We start from the raw sequence: 19635 nt of genomic DNA, 5'->3' as shown, positions 1-19635 counted from the left end.
ACAAACCTCCTGGAATTGATAGAATACAAAATGAAATCTTTCATGAAATTGATACAGCACTGAAGGGCACTCATCCATCTATGCCAAGAACTTTGAAAGCCTGCTACCTGGTCAATCCATTGGAAAAGATCTGTATTTATACCCATTCCAAAGAGAAGTGACCCAGTGACATATGGAAATCATCAAAGAGTACCATTAATATCACATGCAAATAAAATTTGATGACAATTTAAAAATGGTTGCAATGCTACATCTACAAAGAACTTCCAGAAATTCAAGCAGTATCAGAAGAGGAAACTAGGGATATCATTGCTGATGTCATCTTGGCTGAAATCAGAGAAAAGCAGAAAGATGTTTCCCTGTGCTTTATAGACTATAAAGGCGCTTGGCTGCATAGATCATGACAAAATATGGATAGCATTGCAAAGAATGGGTAGCCCAGAACATTTCAATGTGTTCATGAGGAACACAGACCAAGAGGTAGTTGTTAGAACAAAACAAGGGGACAATGAGTGGTTTAAAATTAGGAAAGGTATGTACCAGGATTGTGCCTTTTCACCTGATGCAATCTGTATAGTGAACAAATTATCTGAGAAATTGGATTATAAGCAGAAGAACATGGCATCAGGATTGAAGGACGACTCATCCACAACCTGTAATATGAAGATGATACAACCTTGCTTGCTGGAAGCGATGAGGACTTACTATTATTTATTGATGAAGATAAAAGAGTACAGCCTTCAGCATGGATTGCATCTCAATGTAAGAAAAACAAAAAATCCTCACAACTGGACCAATGAAAAATATGATAAATGGAAAAAAGATTAAAGTTGTCAAAAATTTCATTTTGCTTGAATCCACAAACACTCATGGAAGCAGCAGTCAATATATGAAATGACTGATTGCATTAGGTAAATCTGCTGCACAAGACCTCTTTAAAATCTTCAAGAGCAAAGATAACAGTTTGAGAACTAAAATGCGCTGGACCCAAGCCTTGGTATTTTCGATTGCCTCCTATGCATGTGAAAGTTGGACAATGAATGAATTAGACTGGAGAAGAACCAATGCATTTCCAATATGGTGTTGGGGAAGAATATTAAAAGTACCATGGACTGCCAGAAGACCAAACAAATCTGTCATGTTAGAAATACAGCCAGAATGTTCCTTAGAAGCCAGGATGGTGAGATTTCATCTCTCATTCTTCTGACATGTTACCAGCAGGGGACAATCCTTGGAGAAGGACATCATGCTTGGTAAAGTGGAGGGTCAGTGAAAAAGAGGAAGACCCCAAATGAGATGGATGAGCACAGAGGCAACAATAATAGGCTCAAATGTAATAGCAATGGTAAGTGTGGCGAGGGACTGGGCAGTGTTTTGTTTTGTTGTGCACATGGTTGCTACGAGTCAGAACTGACTGGAGGGCATCTAGCAACAACAAACACATCCGAAAAGTTATAGAAAGCATTGCAAAGAATAACAACGCCAGCACACTTAACTGTGCTCATGAGGAACACAGATGAACACAGATGAAGAGGCAGTTATTTGATCAGAACAAGGGGATACTGAACGATTTAAAATCAGGAAAGGTGTAAGTCTGGGTTGTATTCTTTCAGCCTACTTTTTCAATCTGTATGTATGTGAAGCAAACAATCTGAGAAGCTGAATTACATGAAGAAGAATATGGCATCAGCTTAGAGGAAGACTCATTAGTAACTTGCAATATGCAGATGACTCAATCTTGTTTGCTGTAAGTAAAAAGAGCTTAACATCCTTATTGATGAAGATCAAAGACTACAGCCTTCAGTCTGTATTGCATCTAAATGTAAAGAAAATAAAAAATCCTCACAAATGGATCAATAAATAATATCATGAAATGGAAAAAGATTTAAGTTGTCAAAGGTTTCATTTTACTTGGATCCAAAATCAACACTCATGGATAGGCAAATGTGCTACAGAAGACCTCTTAAAGTAAAAGATGTCACTTCGAGGGAAAAGGTAGACTGACCCATCTCATAGTATTTTGAATCACCTCATATACATGGGAAAGCTGGGCAATGAATGAGGAAGTGAGAATTGATGCATTTGAATTATTTTGTTGGCAAAGAATATCAAAAGTACCATGGACTATCAAAAGGACAAATGGGTCTGTTTTGCAAGAAGTGCAGCCAGAATACTCCTTAGCTTGAAGATAGCAAGACAGTTCTCACTTACTTTGGGCATGTCATCAGAAGAGATCAGTCCCTGGAAAAGGACATCATGCTATGTAAAAAGTGAAAAAGAGAAGACTCCAATGACATGGATTAACATAGTGGCTCCAACAATGAACTCAAACATGTAACAATTGTTAAGAATGGTGCAGGATCAGGCAGGGTTTTGTTCTGTTGTGCACAGGGTTGGTATGAGTTGGAGCCAACTTAATGGTACCTAATAACAACAAATAACAACAATTAGGGCCCTAATTCTGGATTAGAATTTAGAGGAATTCCACTCTTGGCACAATCTGGAAAAATTATGTCCCCAAACAAACCACTTATGTTCCTCAGGTTCCATTTCTTTAAAATACAGGAATAAAAATTTTACTAGATAATGGTTGTTGTTAAGCACCATAGAGTTGATTTTGACTCACAGCAACCCTATGGATTTTTCCAAGGAGCAGCTGGTGAGTTTGAACCGCTGACCTTGTGGTTCAAACCGACCTTGCAGTCCAGTTCTTGTCCTACAGTATGGTCATGTGGCTATGCACATAGAAAAGACTGCCTGTAAGAATGCAAACAAAGATAACTAGTGGACAAATAAAATTTTCTCTATATACAACTCCACATTTTTTATTTTTTATTTTTTGGCCATCTAGAGACTTTTATTCAGGGTGAGGAAGGTAACCTCTGCCAGAGAGAGAAGGCAGGAGGCAGAAGGGAAGAGAGAAAGAAGAAGAGGGAGTCAATGGGAAGGGAGGGGATTTATATAGGTTCAACAGGAAGGGAGTGGTCATTACTGGGGTGATTTAGCTCTGGCCTATCAAAAGCCATGTTGTCCTTTAAACTATGCGCCTTGTAGCTTAGGGCAGGGAAACAGACAAAATGGAGTTGGAGGGAAGGGACAGGGAAGACCCAGAAGGTATTGTAACACTGTAACATTTCCCCCTCTTTGATTAAATAAGAAAAATGAATGGCCGTCTCTATGATCCATGCCCATGGGAGAAGGGACAAAGGTCATTTTTCTGTAGCTACTTCCTGCTGGCATTGGGGTGACAAGGCTGTCTTTGGTCTTTGGGCTTGGACCACGGTCAGCGATGGCTTTGTCGTTGTTGGCGGTGTTGTCAGTAGCCATTGGGCTCTTCAATGGGATACCAAGAAGCATGGAACCAGGTCAGCAGCTGGACTGGGCTTAGGCCCGCAGTTCTAGGTCTTCGGAACCCAAGCCAGAGGGCTGAAGAATTAACTCATGCCAGTGATGGATGCTGAGAAGGCGTCACGAAAGATGATCGTGGGCGCTGGGAGGGCATGTTGAAATGAGCGGGTTAGGGCGCCGGGAGAATTGGGGTCCTGGGCCTTCCGATGTTAAATCGGGGGCCTCAACCATCCTGCTTCTGACACCAATGAATGGGAAAAAACAACCCGGCACCGCTCATCAACCACACCTCACACCAAACGGCCCATCTAGCGACTTTTATTCAGGGTGAGGAAGGTAACCTCTGCCAGAGAGAGAAAGCAGGAGGCAAAAGGGAAGAGAGGAAGAAGAAGAGACAACCCCACATTTTAACAATAAGAAATGTATACTACACATTTGCAAACCAGGAAATTACTATGTACAACAGCAAAAATCTAACCAAACCAGTCTGCCATTGAGTTGATTCCTGCTCATTGAGTTGATTTCTACAGGACAGAGTAGAATTGCCCCATAAAGTTTCTGAGGCTACAATCTTTACCGAAGCAGACTATGACTGCTTTCTCCTGTGGAGTGGCAGGTCGGTTCAAACTAGTATCTTTCAGTTACTAGTCCAATGCTTAACCCACAGAGCCACCATGGGATCTCTACAGAAACAAATATTTCCCCAACTGAACAAATTTGTCTATTAAATCTTAATGATGAAGTTCAACTAGATAAATATTAGTGTCTTGATTAAATGCATTAAAGTATTGCCTAAACCTTATATAAATGTGTTAAGATTTACAAATTTTATTTCTACTTGTTAATAGCTGCCTGTAATGAAAGACAATTCTCTCATCATTTAGCTTTGAGAAAGAAAGTACAAAGAGAAACATAATTTACATGTTTATACATTTGCTATTAGTTATTCCCCCAGTTGAGCAAGAACCAGAATCTGTATGTCCATAAATTAAATGCTCCATTAAAGCATTTTAAAACTATCATATTTTTACTCTTATTTATATTTATAATTATAAATGCTGTAATTTTTACAACTATATTATTCATCTTTGTGAGCATTTTATTACCAAAGATTAATTTTTCAAAGTTTCAAGCATTCAGGAAAATGAAATTATCTGGTTAAAAAGTGTAACAGTTTGTCTCTCATTTCCAGCTAAGGATTTGTGAATTTGATTTATGCTTCTACCTTGGTAATATAACATCACAAAAAGAGAGCAAAGGAGACTTCATGGACATGAAGGATTACTAAGTCTTTGGCTTCTATCTGGTGCCCGATTTGGTTCTGATATAGTTTTGATTTATTCTGAAATCAAAACTCCTTTACTCCAGGGAACATAATCAAAATTCCTGAGGCACATTGTGAAAAATAGATGTTTAGGTACCATTTCAGACCTACTGAATCCGGATTTTTGCCAGGGAGAAAAATGGGGAAGAGAATAGAACACATCTGTGTTTGGAGAGAATGTTGAGCAAAAGGACACATTCTGGATCTTAATAATAAACAATATTCAGGGTCCAAAGGCATCAAAAAGACACCCCTCCAGCCTATTGAATTAAGCACATTTAAGACACACTGAATGAGTCTTTGCATTGAGCAACACTGAATCATTCTACAAATTTTAAACTGAGATATGAATACATGTTCACAAAGGTTTTGTGCTATGACTGTGGCATAGAGTTATCCACAGCTTTGAGTTCTAAGAAGGATTTCAGGCTTTCTCTTTTCCTTTGACTCCACTGGAAAATGAATTCACAACAAGCAAAAGAAGGCTTTAGTTTACATCTTCGTTTTAACTGTGACCTAACACTGCTATCCAAATAATGTCTTAACCATTTATAATCATGTAAGTGTCCCGTTTTGTTAAAATTAAATTGTCAAATTCAGTCTATTTAGACAAAATGCAGGCAGCAGATGTCTATACTGCAGAAGTGATTAATTCAGCCTCTTTTGGAGGTCCTATAGAAGAATGTCATCTCCTACAGTTTTAGTGCCTGCTGTTAGATGTTAGAGCTAGGAAACATTAAGGCTGTGGTTTTCAAAGTCATCTGCACACGGTACACCTGTCTTACAAGCTTAAGGCAAAATCTTGACATGAACTACTGGCAATGAAAGGGAAAAGGCAAGACAGAAACTTTAGTCTTTCAGATTAAAAAAAAAAAAAAAAAAGGCAGAGGATCTCTTTAGAGGAAGAATCACAAGAACATTAAAAAATAATGTGAAATGAATAAACACACCCTTAGAAGAGATTTAACATTATCCTTAATTAAAATTTTCATTTCTTAGTGTTGACTAATGCCTTCATTTCGATTAACGATATTGTAGTTCAAACAGCCAGATCCTTCATCACCTCCTATCCTCAATGGTCAGTCCATGTAATTCCACTGCCATGATCCAGGGTAGTGCCCTCTCCAGAGAAGCCGTTAGAGGACACCTTGCTCTCTGTGGAGGGTGAAGACAGAAGGAGCCCTGGCATGAAGCAGACTCCACTCCCCCAGCACGCAGACTTCCCTTCAGTGAAATGCCAAGGAAGGAAGTAATCAGTACTGCCCTCAGCATCTATCTCAGGGAACTCAAATGGACCTGTCAGTGTTTATAAACCCCCTGTATTATTTTTCTCTCATCTAGCTTTATTACTCATCTCTTATTATCATTTAATTAATTTGCTTCAGGAGCTCAATAATACACTTATTCATGTACAGAAATAATCATGTATTTTATATTTAGAAGAACCAATAAAGTATTTGTACATTCTCTCATTTAAAATGCTGAGTATAAACAGTGCTTAACAGGTAAGCCATTTTCAAATACTTAGCTATTAAATGTATTAATGATGATTTGGTATACAAATATAAATACTTTCATGCAAAGTTCACAAAAGCCTCATTTTTATATAATCCAACTCTTCTGAGCTATTGAAAAGATATGTACTATGCTTGCAAACTTCAAGAGAAGTTTACTGAACTATTATAAGCCTTCTTTTTAAAACTGGTTCACTAATATTTTCTTCAACCATCTACCACACTGTCTTTAAATACTTATGTCAACTTCCACATGAAGAAACTCAGACACACTCCTTTAACACTCCTGACATTATGAAACAGATACTTTTATCAAACACATTTTACAAATAAGAAATTATGAAACTGGGAAGCAAAGGAGCCAGTATTTCTATGGAAGTTACCTAACCACAAAGTTGGGAGAGCTCTCTGGAGAGTCTTGCAATGGTAGGTATGAGAAACTCATTTCTGGGGGTGCAGGAGAGAAGATAATAAGCTCATTCCATCAACATGGAGTGATTTAGGGGTCGTTAAGGGAGTTGTTCGAACAGAACATGGAAACACTGAATGGTTGAAAATTAAGAAAGGTGTGTGACAAGGTTGTATTCTTTCACCATACTTATTCAACCTGTATGCTGAGCAAATAATCCAAGAAACTGGGTTATATGAAGAAAAACGTGGCATCAGGATTGGAGGAAGACTCATTAACAACCTGCGATATGCAAATGATACAACCTCGCTTGCTCAAAGTGAAGAGGACTTAAAATATTTACTGATGAAGACCAAAGAGCACAGCCTTCAGTATGGATTACATCTCAATGTAAAGAAAACAAAACTCCTCACCCCTGGACCAATAAACAACATTCTTATCAATGGAGAAAAAATTGAAGTTGTTAAGGACTTCATTCTCCTTGGATCAACTCTCAACACTCACGGAAGCAGCAGTCAAGAAATCAAACGACGTATTGCATTAGGCAAATCTGCTGCACAAGACCTTTTTAAAGTGTTGAAAAGCAAAGATGACAGCTTGAGGACTAAGGTGCGTCTGACCCAAGCCATGGTATTTTTAATAACCTCATATGCATGCGAAAGAGGGACAGTGAGTAAGGAAGACCACAGAAGAATTGATGCTTTTGAGTTATGGTGTTGGAGGAGAATACTGAAAGTGCCATGGGCTGCCAAAGAACCAAGAGATCCATTTTGGAAGAAATGCAGCCAGAGTGCTTCTTGGAGGCCAAGATGGCCAAACTTCATCTCTCATACTTCGGACATATTGTCAAGAGGGATCAGTTGCTGGAGAAGGACATCATGTGTGGTAAGGTGGAGGGTCAGAGAAAAAGAGAAAGACCCCCAACGAGATGGACTGGCGAAGTAGCAGCATCGATGGACTCAAGCGTGGCAACGGTAGTGAGGTTGGCCCAGGATCAGGCAGTGTTTCATTCTGCTGTGCTTAGGGTCGCTATGAATCAGTACCAACTTGATGGCACCTAATAACAACAACAAAAAAAGGGAGTCCTGGTGTGGCGCTGTAGGCTAATGTGTCAGACTGCAAAGTCGTTTGAACTGCAAAATTGGCGGTTTAAGCTCACCAGCTGCTCCTTGGAAACCCTATACAGGGTCTCTATGGGTCAGAATCGACTCAACAGTACTTAATAACAACAAGGGAAAGAAGGAGGGCAGAGGAAACTGATCGCAGCTAATAGCAATACTTTGTGAATTAGGAGAATTTTTCTTTTTTTGTGGGAGTGGTGTCAGAGATAATTAAAGCATGTGAGGGAAGTAAAATTTGGAGGCAAAAAGGGAGAGAATAAGGGTATAGAGTATTGAGAAGTCTTTGTGTGACCCTAGCAAATTTCACATGGGCTAGAGGTTAGTAATTCCATTAAATGAAGAGACTCAAATTCTAGGAGTACTTCTTTTGCTAACATTAAGTGTAAAGACTTTTCATGTGAAGGGGGAAAAATGAAAGAGTATCACATATACCTGGTAATGTTGTTGTTGGGTGCCATCGAGTCGGTTCTGACTCATAGCAACCTTGTGTAGGGATTTCCAAGCAGTGGGTTTGAACTGCTAACCTCGTGGTTTACAGTTCAAAGTTTATCCTAGATTTCATCAATTAAAGAAAAAAATTAATATTAAGGAAGCATCCATTTTCATTTATAACTTAAGGTAAAAACGGCAATCTGTGGAGGGAAATTTGGCAGTAATTACAAAATTCAGAATGGATATACTATTTGTTCCAGCATTTCTACTTCTAAGGAGCTACTATGCAAAACAATGAACATAATTCATGTCAATGAGTTGTAGATGCAAAAACTGTTGAAATGACAAGTACTTTGCTTTACATGTATGTTTACCAAAATGCGTGCAGACGTTGATACATAAAGTATGGTTACAGCAGCACTATATACGACAGAAAATATGGTAACAAACTCAAGGACATTCACAGGTTAACAGTTAAATGTATCTGTACTATGCAATACTACACAACATGTAAAACCATGACAGACCTATCTGTACTAAAAAAAAAGGTAATTACTTTTTGTTTCATAAAAAAATAAAACTGCAGAAAAATGTGTTTTTATTGTTATTTATTAAAAATGTGTTATTATTCTCTGGTAGCATAGTGGTTATGAATCGGGCTGCAAACTGCAAGGTCAGCAGTTTGAAACTACCAGCTGTCCCGCAGGAGAAAGAAGAGGCTTTCTTCTCCTGTAAAGATTTACGGCCTAGGGAACCCTGTACAGGGTCGCTATGAGTTGGAATCGACTCCACGGCACATAACAACATCTTAAAATTATACACATACATTTAAAAAATTATGTATGTGTATGTCTGAGCATGGGTGTGCACAAAGAAAAAGGTTTCAAAAATGTAAACCACACTATCAACTGTGGTTACATTAGGAAAGGAAGACCAAGGAGCTGCCGGGCATAGGGAGGACATGAGAACTGGTCTCTTTATCTTTATATACTTCTCTACTGTGGTGATTTTTCCAACCAGCATGCAATCTTATTTTTTAATTTTCTGTAAGGTTCACACTGCTACATTTTGATAGTGTATTTAAAGCAACTTTAGTTATCTTCTATAAGAATATGCTAGATAATTTCATTGACCACCAGCAGATTATACCTTTGTTTCACCAGCTGTCAACTCTGTAATGCTTTAAAATAGAAAGTATATGCTAGTAATAATCAAATTATCTCCCTGGGATACTTGCAAAAGCTGGTTGCTAATGCAAGCCCAATTACAATAAATATGACTCTCTACAGAGTAACAAAGGGAAGAAGCTTCCATCAGAAGACTCCAACTGTAACTCACTGGTAGGTTTGGAATATGTGTGTGCATGTGTCATTGAAAGACTAAATCTCCCAGTTCTTATAATATAAAAACAGGATGAAAACGTCAGAGCTAACTTTAAGTTTGGAGTCCTGGTGTGGCAGTGTGGGTTAATGCACTGGTCTGCAAAGTCTATTTGAACTGCAAGGTTGGCGGTTCAAGCTCACCAGCCACCCCTCGGAAACCCTATACAGGGTTGCTATGAGTTGGAACCAACTAAACAGTACTTAACAACAACAACAACTTTTAGTTTAAATAGTTAATCTTAGGTATTGTGCTTAGAGAGGCTATGAAAATACACAGATTATTTCTGCCCTGACAGTACTGACAATCAAGTGAAAAATAAAAAGCAATGGAAATATGAGTTTCTGTGTTTGCCAATATCTAGGAGAGCTCGGACTGACTGATAAATACAGATGGCTAAGACCCAAAGGCATCCTGAGACTAAGTTAAGCAAAACAGGCAGCTACAAACAGAATTCATGGTCTTGGCTTTATAAGAACTATACTCAAGCAAACCAAAATGTCTGATCAAATAACAGCATACACATGCATATTTTGGTGGTGTTATTGGAAGACCACTTGGCAGTATTATTGAAAGACCACCTTAGCAGTATTTTGCTAAAGATAATACAAAAACAGCTGCAACCATACATTTACAGAGAACTTCTAAAGGTTCATGCTGGATTAAACAAAAGATGGACGTGGAATGAGGGATATCATTGCAGATGTCAGATAGCACCTAACAACAACAACCCGGCAGTATGGATTCTAGGTGCCTCCTATGTATCTGCAGAAATACTACCATCAAAGATTCACAGAATCAGAGTTGAAAGAGGTCTTAGGTATTATACATCAATCCTCCTTGGACAAGTGAATAAAGCCCCTTTACATTTGGCTGACCGATAGTGTACTGGGAGCCAGGCAGTGAAGTGAGGGATGAGCCTAGACTACCTTTCAGATTGGCCCAGGAGCTGAGAATGCAAGGGCTACTGAAATTACTCAGTTTTTTCTCTGTTCCAGTCAGGTCGGCGCCAGTGCTAATTTTCCCTCAATCTCACCCTCATTATTGTATTCTGATCAGTACAGGCTAGTCTGTATCCTAGAGTTCAGAGAGGTCAGTAAAAAAAGCACAGAAAAGAACGAAAAATGTACATGTAAAACAGGAGAATTAAAACTGACCTCTAACTATAACATCATTCATCCCACAACTGATTTCTCCTCTCCTTTTTAACTATGAGTACTGATGGATAAGGAGCTCTGGTAGCGTAGTGGTTATGAATCGGGATGCGAATCTCAGGGTCAGCAGTTCGAAACTACCAGCTGATCCGTGGGAGAAAGATGAGGTGTTCTGCTCCCATAAAGATTTACAGCCTCAGAAACCCTGTAGAAGGTCGCTATGAGTCAGAACTGACTCCACGGCACAAAACAACAACAGCAACAACTGATGGATAAGAATCCTGGTATGGCGCTGTGGGCTAATGCGTCAGACTGCAGAGACATTTGAACTGCAAGGTCAGTGGTTCAAGCTCACCAGCTGCTCCTTGGAAACCCTATACAGGGTCACTATGGGTCGAAATCAACTCGAGGGCACTTAACAACAACAACTGATGGACAGTGAAACATGGTAAGCTCAGTTATCTATTTTATTACTATTATTATACATATATACGTGTGTTTTAATGATATAATACATGTTGTTGTTGTTATTACGTGCCATTAAGTTGGTTCTGACTCACAGAGACACCACAGAACAAAACACTGCTCAATCCAGTGCCATCCTTACAATTGTTCCTATGCTTGAGTTCATTGTTCAAGTCATTGTGTCAATTCATACCATTAAGTGTCTTCCTCTTTTTCACTGACTCTCTAGAATATTAAAATATCATGAACAGCCAAGAGAACGAGTAAGGCTGTCGTGGAAGAGGTATGGTCAGGATGCTCCTTAGGTGTGAGGACAGAGAGACTCTGTAGATTGACACACTGGCTACATCAATGGCTCAAACACAGAAATGATTGATTGTAAGGATCATATAATGATCATGTAATGATTCATTCTGTTGTACAGGATCATGTAATGATTCATTCTGTTGTACAGAGTTATCATGAGTCAAAACCAAATCAATGGCACCTAACAACAACAATAACAACATATATCACAAAATTCTCCAACGCTCTTATAGATGATTATAAGAATATGAGCTATGAGAAAAAATGAGTCTGATAGTCAACCAAGGTCATAAAAGGTAAGACACAGCAGAGCAATGCTGGACTCTAGGCCTCAAGACTTCCAATTTCAATGTCCCTATTGTCCCTAAACGACAATTCATCAATTTATTATATTGTGTTGTTAAGTGCCATAGAGTCACCCATAGTCACCCTTTATAGGGTTTGCAAGGGGCAGCTGGTGAACCTGAAATGCCAACCTTGCAGTTCAAAGAGACTTTGCAGTCTATTTGCGCATTAATCCACAGCACTAGTGTATCACCGTAATGGGAAACATTAAGGATCAGAGAGAGTAGGTTAGTCCATGGAAATCAATACACTTCCAGATAAGTATGTAGCAAAGACATCAGCTTCTTTTCTTAGAATGTGAAAGTTGGAATGTTTTACTAGTATGTAAAATCAAGAATTAACAATTTTACTTTAAAAATGCAGCACAACTGGCAATTTCCTCGGTGGACCATTAGCATTCACTATATTACAGTCATTATTTAAACCAAAACCAAACCAAACCCACTGCTGAGAATCGATTCTGACTTATAGCAGCTCTGTAAGACAGAGTAGAACTGCCCCATAGGCTCCAGACTGTAAATCTTTATGGAAGCCGACTTCTGCATAGTTCTCTCATGAAGCAGCTGGTGGGTTCAAACTGCAGATCTTTCTGTTAGCAGTCCAGCACTTAACTTAATCACTGTGCCACCAGAACTCATTTCATTATTCAACATACAGTGGTTAATTTTGTAACCTAATAAAAACATGGGAAATTTTACAAAAATATTTAAAAACGTCTACTGACAAGTACTGTTACCATAACAGCCTACCTTCTAACTACGTTTGCTGAATCTGTTACCTTGATAAGCTACTAACTCATTCTCCTTTGCTATTCTATCGGCAAAATATTATAATTTTAAATTTGCATTGTTTGGCTTATAATGAAATTGTGAGAAACAATGTACCTGAAGTATATGTGAAAAAGGTTTCAATTCCTTAGGGTAAAAAATGTTTTTAAATGACAATTGTTTCAAAAAATAAGGGAAAAAAAACGAATAGAATTTTAAGAAGCATTAGGACAAGTTCACAAGGAAATGGGGGAAAAAACAATTATCAATATGGTTTACATTTATAAATTTTTATTATATCTTTATTCTAAAAAGGATTTGGGTAAGCTAAACCTCATTGTCTTTAGGATACTCACAGGTATCCTGGTATGGCACTATAGGCTAAGCACTATACTGCTGACCGCAAGGTTAGTAATTCAAACCCACGAGGTGCTCCTTGGATACCCTACACAGGGTTGTTATGAGTCAGAAGTGACTAAAGAGCACTTACCACCACCAACAAAGTAGTATAAGGAACCCTGGTGGCACTGTAAGATAAGCACTGGTCTACTAACCACAGGGTTGGCAGTTCAAACTCACCAGCTGCTACTCAGTAGAAAGAGAAGGCTTTCCACTCCAGTAAAGATTCACATTCTCCGAGTCACTATGAGTTAGAAATTAGCTCAATGGCAGTGGGTTTGGGTTAAAGTGGTACTGTTGGTGTTGGTGTTAGTGTTAGTGGTGATGTGCCGTGGAGTGGATTCCAACTCATAGTGACCCTGCATAGAGTTTCCGAAGCTGTTAATCTTTACAGGAGCAGAAAGCCTCATCTTTCTCCTGCGGAACAGCAGGTATTTTCGACCTGCTGACCTTGAGGTTAGCAGCCTGACTCATAACCACTACACTACCAGAGCTCCTTTTTGGCTAAAGTGGTAAAGTCTAAATCCTATCCTAACCCTATTTAGATAGCAAGCTTATACAAGTTATGTTTTTCGTAGAGGAAAATTAAATCTCTTGATTCTTTTCTCAAAGGAAAAATATACCCACAAAACATATAAAAAATTACTGTTTTAAAAACTGATCAGAGAATGTTTTAAGTACAGATGTTTGAAAGCAATGGGACCATGTAGTCAAATAACTGCAAAACATTTTTAATCCCATCCCCTACGAAGTCATCAATCTAACAGTTAAATTAGATCCTCCAGGGAGCAAATTTCCCATTTCTTCACTTAAGGTCATGGCCTGCTTCTCACTTCTCTTCTTTTTTACTACTTGTCACACCAGAATAGAAGGCAAGAAGGCGGTTCATGTAATTGGGCCATTTCCAGGCTGGAAGCAAATCTGATGATAAATTAAGTGGAAAGAAAGCTGGTGGGATAAACTGCTCAAGTTCACCATTCTCATCAAGTTGTTCTCATATGAAAGTTATTTGAAAATCACATTGAGTGGAAAGCTAGCCTGCCTAATGTCCTTGATATTTCCTTAGATATCTTTCTTTTCTAATTTTAGAAGCCCTGAAAGAAATACAATGTCATATAAACACATGGTCACATCCAACTTTAGTTTACATAGTTTCTTTAGTCCCACTATTTCAACACAGAAAAGATTTTTAAATATTCTAGATCAGAAACTTTGGGCACTGCTATCCTTCAAATAAAGGAGCTCTGGTAGCATAGTGGTTACGAATTGGGCTGCTAATCTCAAGGTCAGAAGTTTGAAACTACCAGCTGCTCCGTGGGAGAAAGATGAGGCTTTCTGCTCCTGTAAAGATTTACAGCCACAGAAACTCTATGCAGGATCACTGTGAATCGGAACTGACTCCATGGCACATAATAACCAAGCAAATCTTTCAAAGGAGGAGCTCTCGTGGCACAGTTAAGAGCTCGATGGCCAATCAAAAGCCAGTTGGAACTAACAGCTATTCCACACGAGAAAGATGTGGCCGTCTGTTCTATACGGTCGCTATGAATTAGAGTTGACTTCATGGCAATGGGTTTGTGTTTTCTTGGTTCATATTCAAGAAAAGAAAAATGCAGAATAAGCAGTTGATGGTTGTAATCAATTTAAAATTAAGATTCCCTCACACACACAATTATCATCTAGATGATTTGGGTACTTTCATACAGTTATATTTTTTAACTGTTTATAAAGAGACACATGGCCCTCCCTACTGGGCTGCATAAAGTGAGAGTTGTTGTTATTAGTCTGTCAAATTGATTCCAACTCTTGATGACCCCATGTGTGCAGAGCAGAACTGCTTCAGGGGGGTTTCAAGGCTGTGAGCTTTCAAAAGCAGACCACTAGGCCTACATTCTGGGTAGGTAAAAACCCCCAACTTTTCAACTACTGGTTAAATGCTTAACCATTTTGTGTCAACCAGAGAGAACGTATAAACGTTCGAAGAAATGGTATATATCTTATTCTCAAGCTTCACTGAACATTTTAATAAGTTGCCACAAGTAGGTTTGTGCGAAATCTCAGGGCTGGTTGTTGACAGGCCTGAATTTTCACAAGGCAATAAGATTTGAGACAGATGATATGACAAAGCAGAAGTCTACTTGAAAAAGTCCTTGAGTACATGTGCTTTTAGTGGGTCGAAGGCACTTCTGTGGCTGAGTTGTTTATACTCCTACAATTGAATGTTCACAGATCCTGTCAACTAAAGTGCTCTACACACCTCATGATACTTCCTTTAATACAGCTGGGGCTGATATGGGGAACACAAGCAGGAATTAGGGTAGATGGATTTTCCTCTGACATACAAAACATGTTCAAAAAAATCTCAAAACACAGAAGACTAGTGAAAGAATGTCACAGCAGACTGTTTATAATGAAGTCCATCAACAGCAGAATGGACAAATAATGAAATTTTCAGCCCCAGAATACTCTATTGCTATGCCATCTTAATACAAAACCCCAATACTTCGAGTCAATTCCAACTCACAACAACCACAGGACAGAGTCAAAATGCACCATAAGGTTTCCAAGGCTGTACATTGTTCCAGAAGCAGACTTCCTCATCTTTCTCCCACAGAGTGGGTAGGGACAGCTGGGTGCTTGAACCACTGGTGCCACTACGGTCCAGTTTGTTGTTATGTTAAGTGCCATCGAGTTGATTCTGACTCATAGTGACCACGTATAGGGTTTCCAAGGCTAACGGGTTTGAACTGTCGACCTTGCGACTAGCAGTCCAATGCTTATCCTACAGAGCCACACCAGGTGTTCCACTTAATGTGTCTTAATAAACTTAATATTGTCTTAATACAATAGTTATTAAGTCACATATGACTGAGCATTTTCAATGTGTGTCTAAGTTAGTTGTGATGTACTGTTAAGTACGAAATAGTGGAATCTGAAAGCTTAGTATGAAAAAAAAAACAATTTAAAATATAACAACATTCTATATACTGATTACATGTTGTTGAACCGATAATATTTTGGATAAATCAAATATATTATTAAATTTAATTGTCTGTTTCATTTTAATCTTTTAAATGTGGCTACTACCATATTTGGAGTCTTGGTGTGGCGCTATGGGATAAAACATTGAACTGCAAGGTCAGCAGTTCAAACGCACCAGCCACTCCTCAGAAACCCTAAACAGGGTTACTATGGGTTGGAACTAACTTGACAGCACTTAAAAACAACAACTACTACCACTACTACCATATTTGGAATCCTGGTGGTGCTGTAGAATAAGCACAGGACTGCAAGGTCGGTTTGAACTCCAATGTTGGTGGTTAAAACTCAGCAGCCAAGCAGAAACCCTATATAGGGTTGCTACGAGTTAGAACTGACTTGATGGCCCTCAACAACAACATCTACCACATTTAAAATCATGTTGCCAGCATTGTATGTCCATCAGACAGCACTGCTGCAGAGCAATGAAAAAGAATGAACGCCAGGTACCTACAGCAATATGGGTGATTCTTACTAACAGGATTTTCAGTAAAAGCCATATGGAAATCGTACTGCATTATTCTATTTCCATAAAGACAAAACTGAAGTACTTCACATTGAAAAAAATATATATATCAATAACAAAACAATAACTGTCAAGGCAATAAATACCTTAAAAATCAAGATGGAGAAAGGGCATGGAACCCTCACATATGCTGACAGTTTTCTGGCCCGTGTGCTGGTTCACTTTCTGAGTATTTGCTAGTCTGTACGTTCTTATTTAATGGACTTTTCTGCATCCTATATTGTACAATTTTAAATAGTTCTTTTGAAAACATGCTTTTTTGCTATTGTCAGTTCTGACAACAAAACCGAAGAGTCACTTAGTAGGTTTGAACCACTGACCTTGAGGTTAGCAGTCCAGTGCACATCATACAGTAACACATCACTATAGGATGTAATAATTTTGAGGATAACCCTAAAAATTAAGGTCGAATGACTTGTTCTATATTACTAATTAATATAACAAAAGAAAGGTAAAACTGTTAGGCACCTGACCTATCTCGTCAAAATTACATTACTTTCTTCAACTTAATTTTAAACACTTAAAAATCATGCATAACTATTTTAAAGTCAGAGCAGCCCATATATTAACAATACTATTTAGTCTATATTAATGTACCATGTGAAATAAATGATGGATATGTTTCTGAAAAGTTGCACATAAATTCTTGTGCTGTATAAAATAAACACTAGATAAACGTGTTTAGAAATAAATGAGATAGCATGTTTAAAAGATTGAAAAGAAATCCTTAAGATTTCTTACATAAAATGACTATTGATAATATAAACATTATCTTTAAGCAAGTTCTAATAATTGCTAAACTTCTTAATATGAGGCAGTTTTGTCAAAAGCATACCTGAATTTAAAACAAATTTTATAAGAAAAATTTTAAGTCCGACTATGCTTAAGTCATTTTAATGAAAACAACTTTCAAGGACAAATTAAATAAGTTAATAACTAATATCTAATATTTGATGATACTTTAGCAAATGTAAAGAATGTATAAATAAAAAAAAAAACAGTTGCTGAGTCAATTCTGAACAAATGTGAGATTTTCCTGAGCAAAACAGACTTGCTGTCTCATAGAATGTCATGAAACTTCAAAACAGAAGTTTCAGGATGCAAAACTAAATTTAAAAGTTTGTTTTAAACCCAGGAGCAATACTAATGTCATAATTCACATTTATTTTTATGCACAACAATTGAATTTCTAAAAGTGAATGGATCCAAAGAAGACACCTGTAAAATCAATATGTACTCACCATGAACTTGGTTGATTTCAGAATTCTGGGAAAGAATTTCATCTGCTAATTTTTGGGCAGTTGGCAAAACTTCTGTGTGGTGCACTGTGATCAAATACTGTACAAACTTTTGTAGTTGGTCTCTGTTCATTTGAAAGAGCGTCTCTGAAATGGGAAGATGCAGTTTGACCTGATCTGGCTTGCGGATACGGTATAAAGACAGTGCCACAACATGGGCACAATAAAATATGTCCTTGTTTCCACAGCTGCAGGTCACTGAGGTAATCTTGCAACGATCAAAGCTGATGGCCACGTTGCAAACAGTTTCTGGCTCCGATTGTATTGCAGGTTCTGTTACTGTGCCGCTCAAGTGGAAACCTATGTAAGAGAGAAAGAGACAGCTTAACTCTTGCATTCAGATGCTATGAAATGCTGTCATTCTATGAAATGTACTTGACAGAAGGAAGGAAAAATTATGGCGACTTTCATTTTCAAGTAGAAACAAATCAGGCCACTAATCTGCTCCCAGCCTCACTAACTTTTTTTTTTCCAAAAGATATATTTAATAGATATTTTGAAATACTTATAAAGTCATATGAAAGTATTTAAGTATACCACCATCATACCTACTGGAAGTTGTTAGTCTACAGTACTGATACAGCCAACATTTACTCATTCTGAACCTGTGGTATACAAAAGAGTTATTTCTCTAGATTAGTAGTTTTTCTTTTCCTTTCTAAAGTGGAGTCTGCAGACTCACCTTTCTTCTCAACAAACTTCTCCCTCTCACCTAGCCCCTCCAATCAACACCGCAACTTGGAGGGGATCCTTTTCACAAACCTTGACCAGAGAATCTTCTTTCAGTTAACAATCCTTTCTGTAGCATGCATTAACATATAACCTGATGCAGTCATATCAATGAGCAATGCTTGAGTAACTGGAGAACTCACTAAACACCATCAAGAGACTCACAATGACTATCTTCATCTATAAAGCAAAGGTGATACAAGGTATAATATAATCTTCTTAAGCATATTCAGACCCATGTGAGCATGTATAAAATCAGGGAGTAAGAAAGGACCTTAGAGGTTGTATAGCTTAAATATATAAGCACAGGGATCATCCTCAATCTCCACAATTGGTGGCCCTTGGCCACTCTAACCTCGAGAGATGAGACAGTCACCCCTGCACAGGCTGAAAGTCCCCCTGGGACAGCTATAGTCATGGCTTCCAGGGACTGAAAACTGTCTCCTGCCAGTCAGTCCTGCCCTACATGGTTGGGGACAAACTTTCCAAATCCTTCTTCTGTAAATTCACTTATGTTTAGTGTCATTTGGTTGATTCCAACTCACAGTGACCCTGTCTAGGATTTCCAAGGAGCAGTTGCTGAGTATGAACCACTGACCTTGTGGTTAGCAGTACAGTGCTTATCCTTTAGTGCTACATCAGGATTCCCTAAATTCATAGGAAGGTTACAGTATGAATTTTAGTTTTGGCTCCACCCTGTCTGTGAAAACTGCTTTCAGTGGCCAGAAATAAATCAGAAAGCAAAAAGGGGATTGCTGTGGGTAACTCCAGAACTGAGATTTACCTTAGCGTTCCAAGGGCCTGACAGAAAGAAGCATGTTGTTGTTGTTAAGGTGCCATCGAGTTAGTTCTGACTCACAGCGACCCTACACACAACAGAACACAACACTGCCCGGCCCTGCACTACCTCACAATTGTTATGTTTGAGCCCACTGTTCCTGCCACCATGTCAATCCATCTTGTTGGTGGTCTTTCTGTTTTCACTGACCCTCCACTTCTGCAGGGACTAGACAGAAGCATGAGTGTTACACAGTGAAGCCCTAGGAGTCCTCTCAGCCGTCCACTGTCAATGCTGCTTT

General features: G+C 38.4%; 1 protein-coding gene across 1 annotated transcript in view; it reads right to left on the bottom strand.

The window, feature by feature from the left end:
• The window catches only part of ZSWIM6 (zinc finger, SWIM-type containing 6), a 290373-nt gene that overhangs the window by 97264 nt on the left and 173474 nt on the right, over positions 1-19635 (bottom strand). Inside the window, exon 2 of the mRNA XM_006876135.1 lies at positions 17771-18127. Coding sequence (XP_006876197.1) covers positions 17771-17900 — 130 coding nt within the window. The 5' untranslated portion in view covers positions 17901-18127. The remainder of the gene's footprint in view (positions 1-17770; positions 18128-19635) is intronic.

Source organism: Chrysochloris asiatica, unplaced genomic scaffold (genome assembly GCF_000296735.1).
Source record: "Chrysochloris asiatica unplaced genomic scaffold, ChrAsi1.0 scaffold00355, whole genome shotgun sequence".
NCBI lineage: Eukaryota > Metazoa > Chordata > Mammalia > Afrosoricida > Chrysochloridae > Chrysochloris > Chrysochloris asiatica.
Note: the sequence above shows the minus strand (reverse complement) of the source record. Positions and strands in the feature narration are given on the sequence as shown.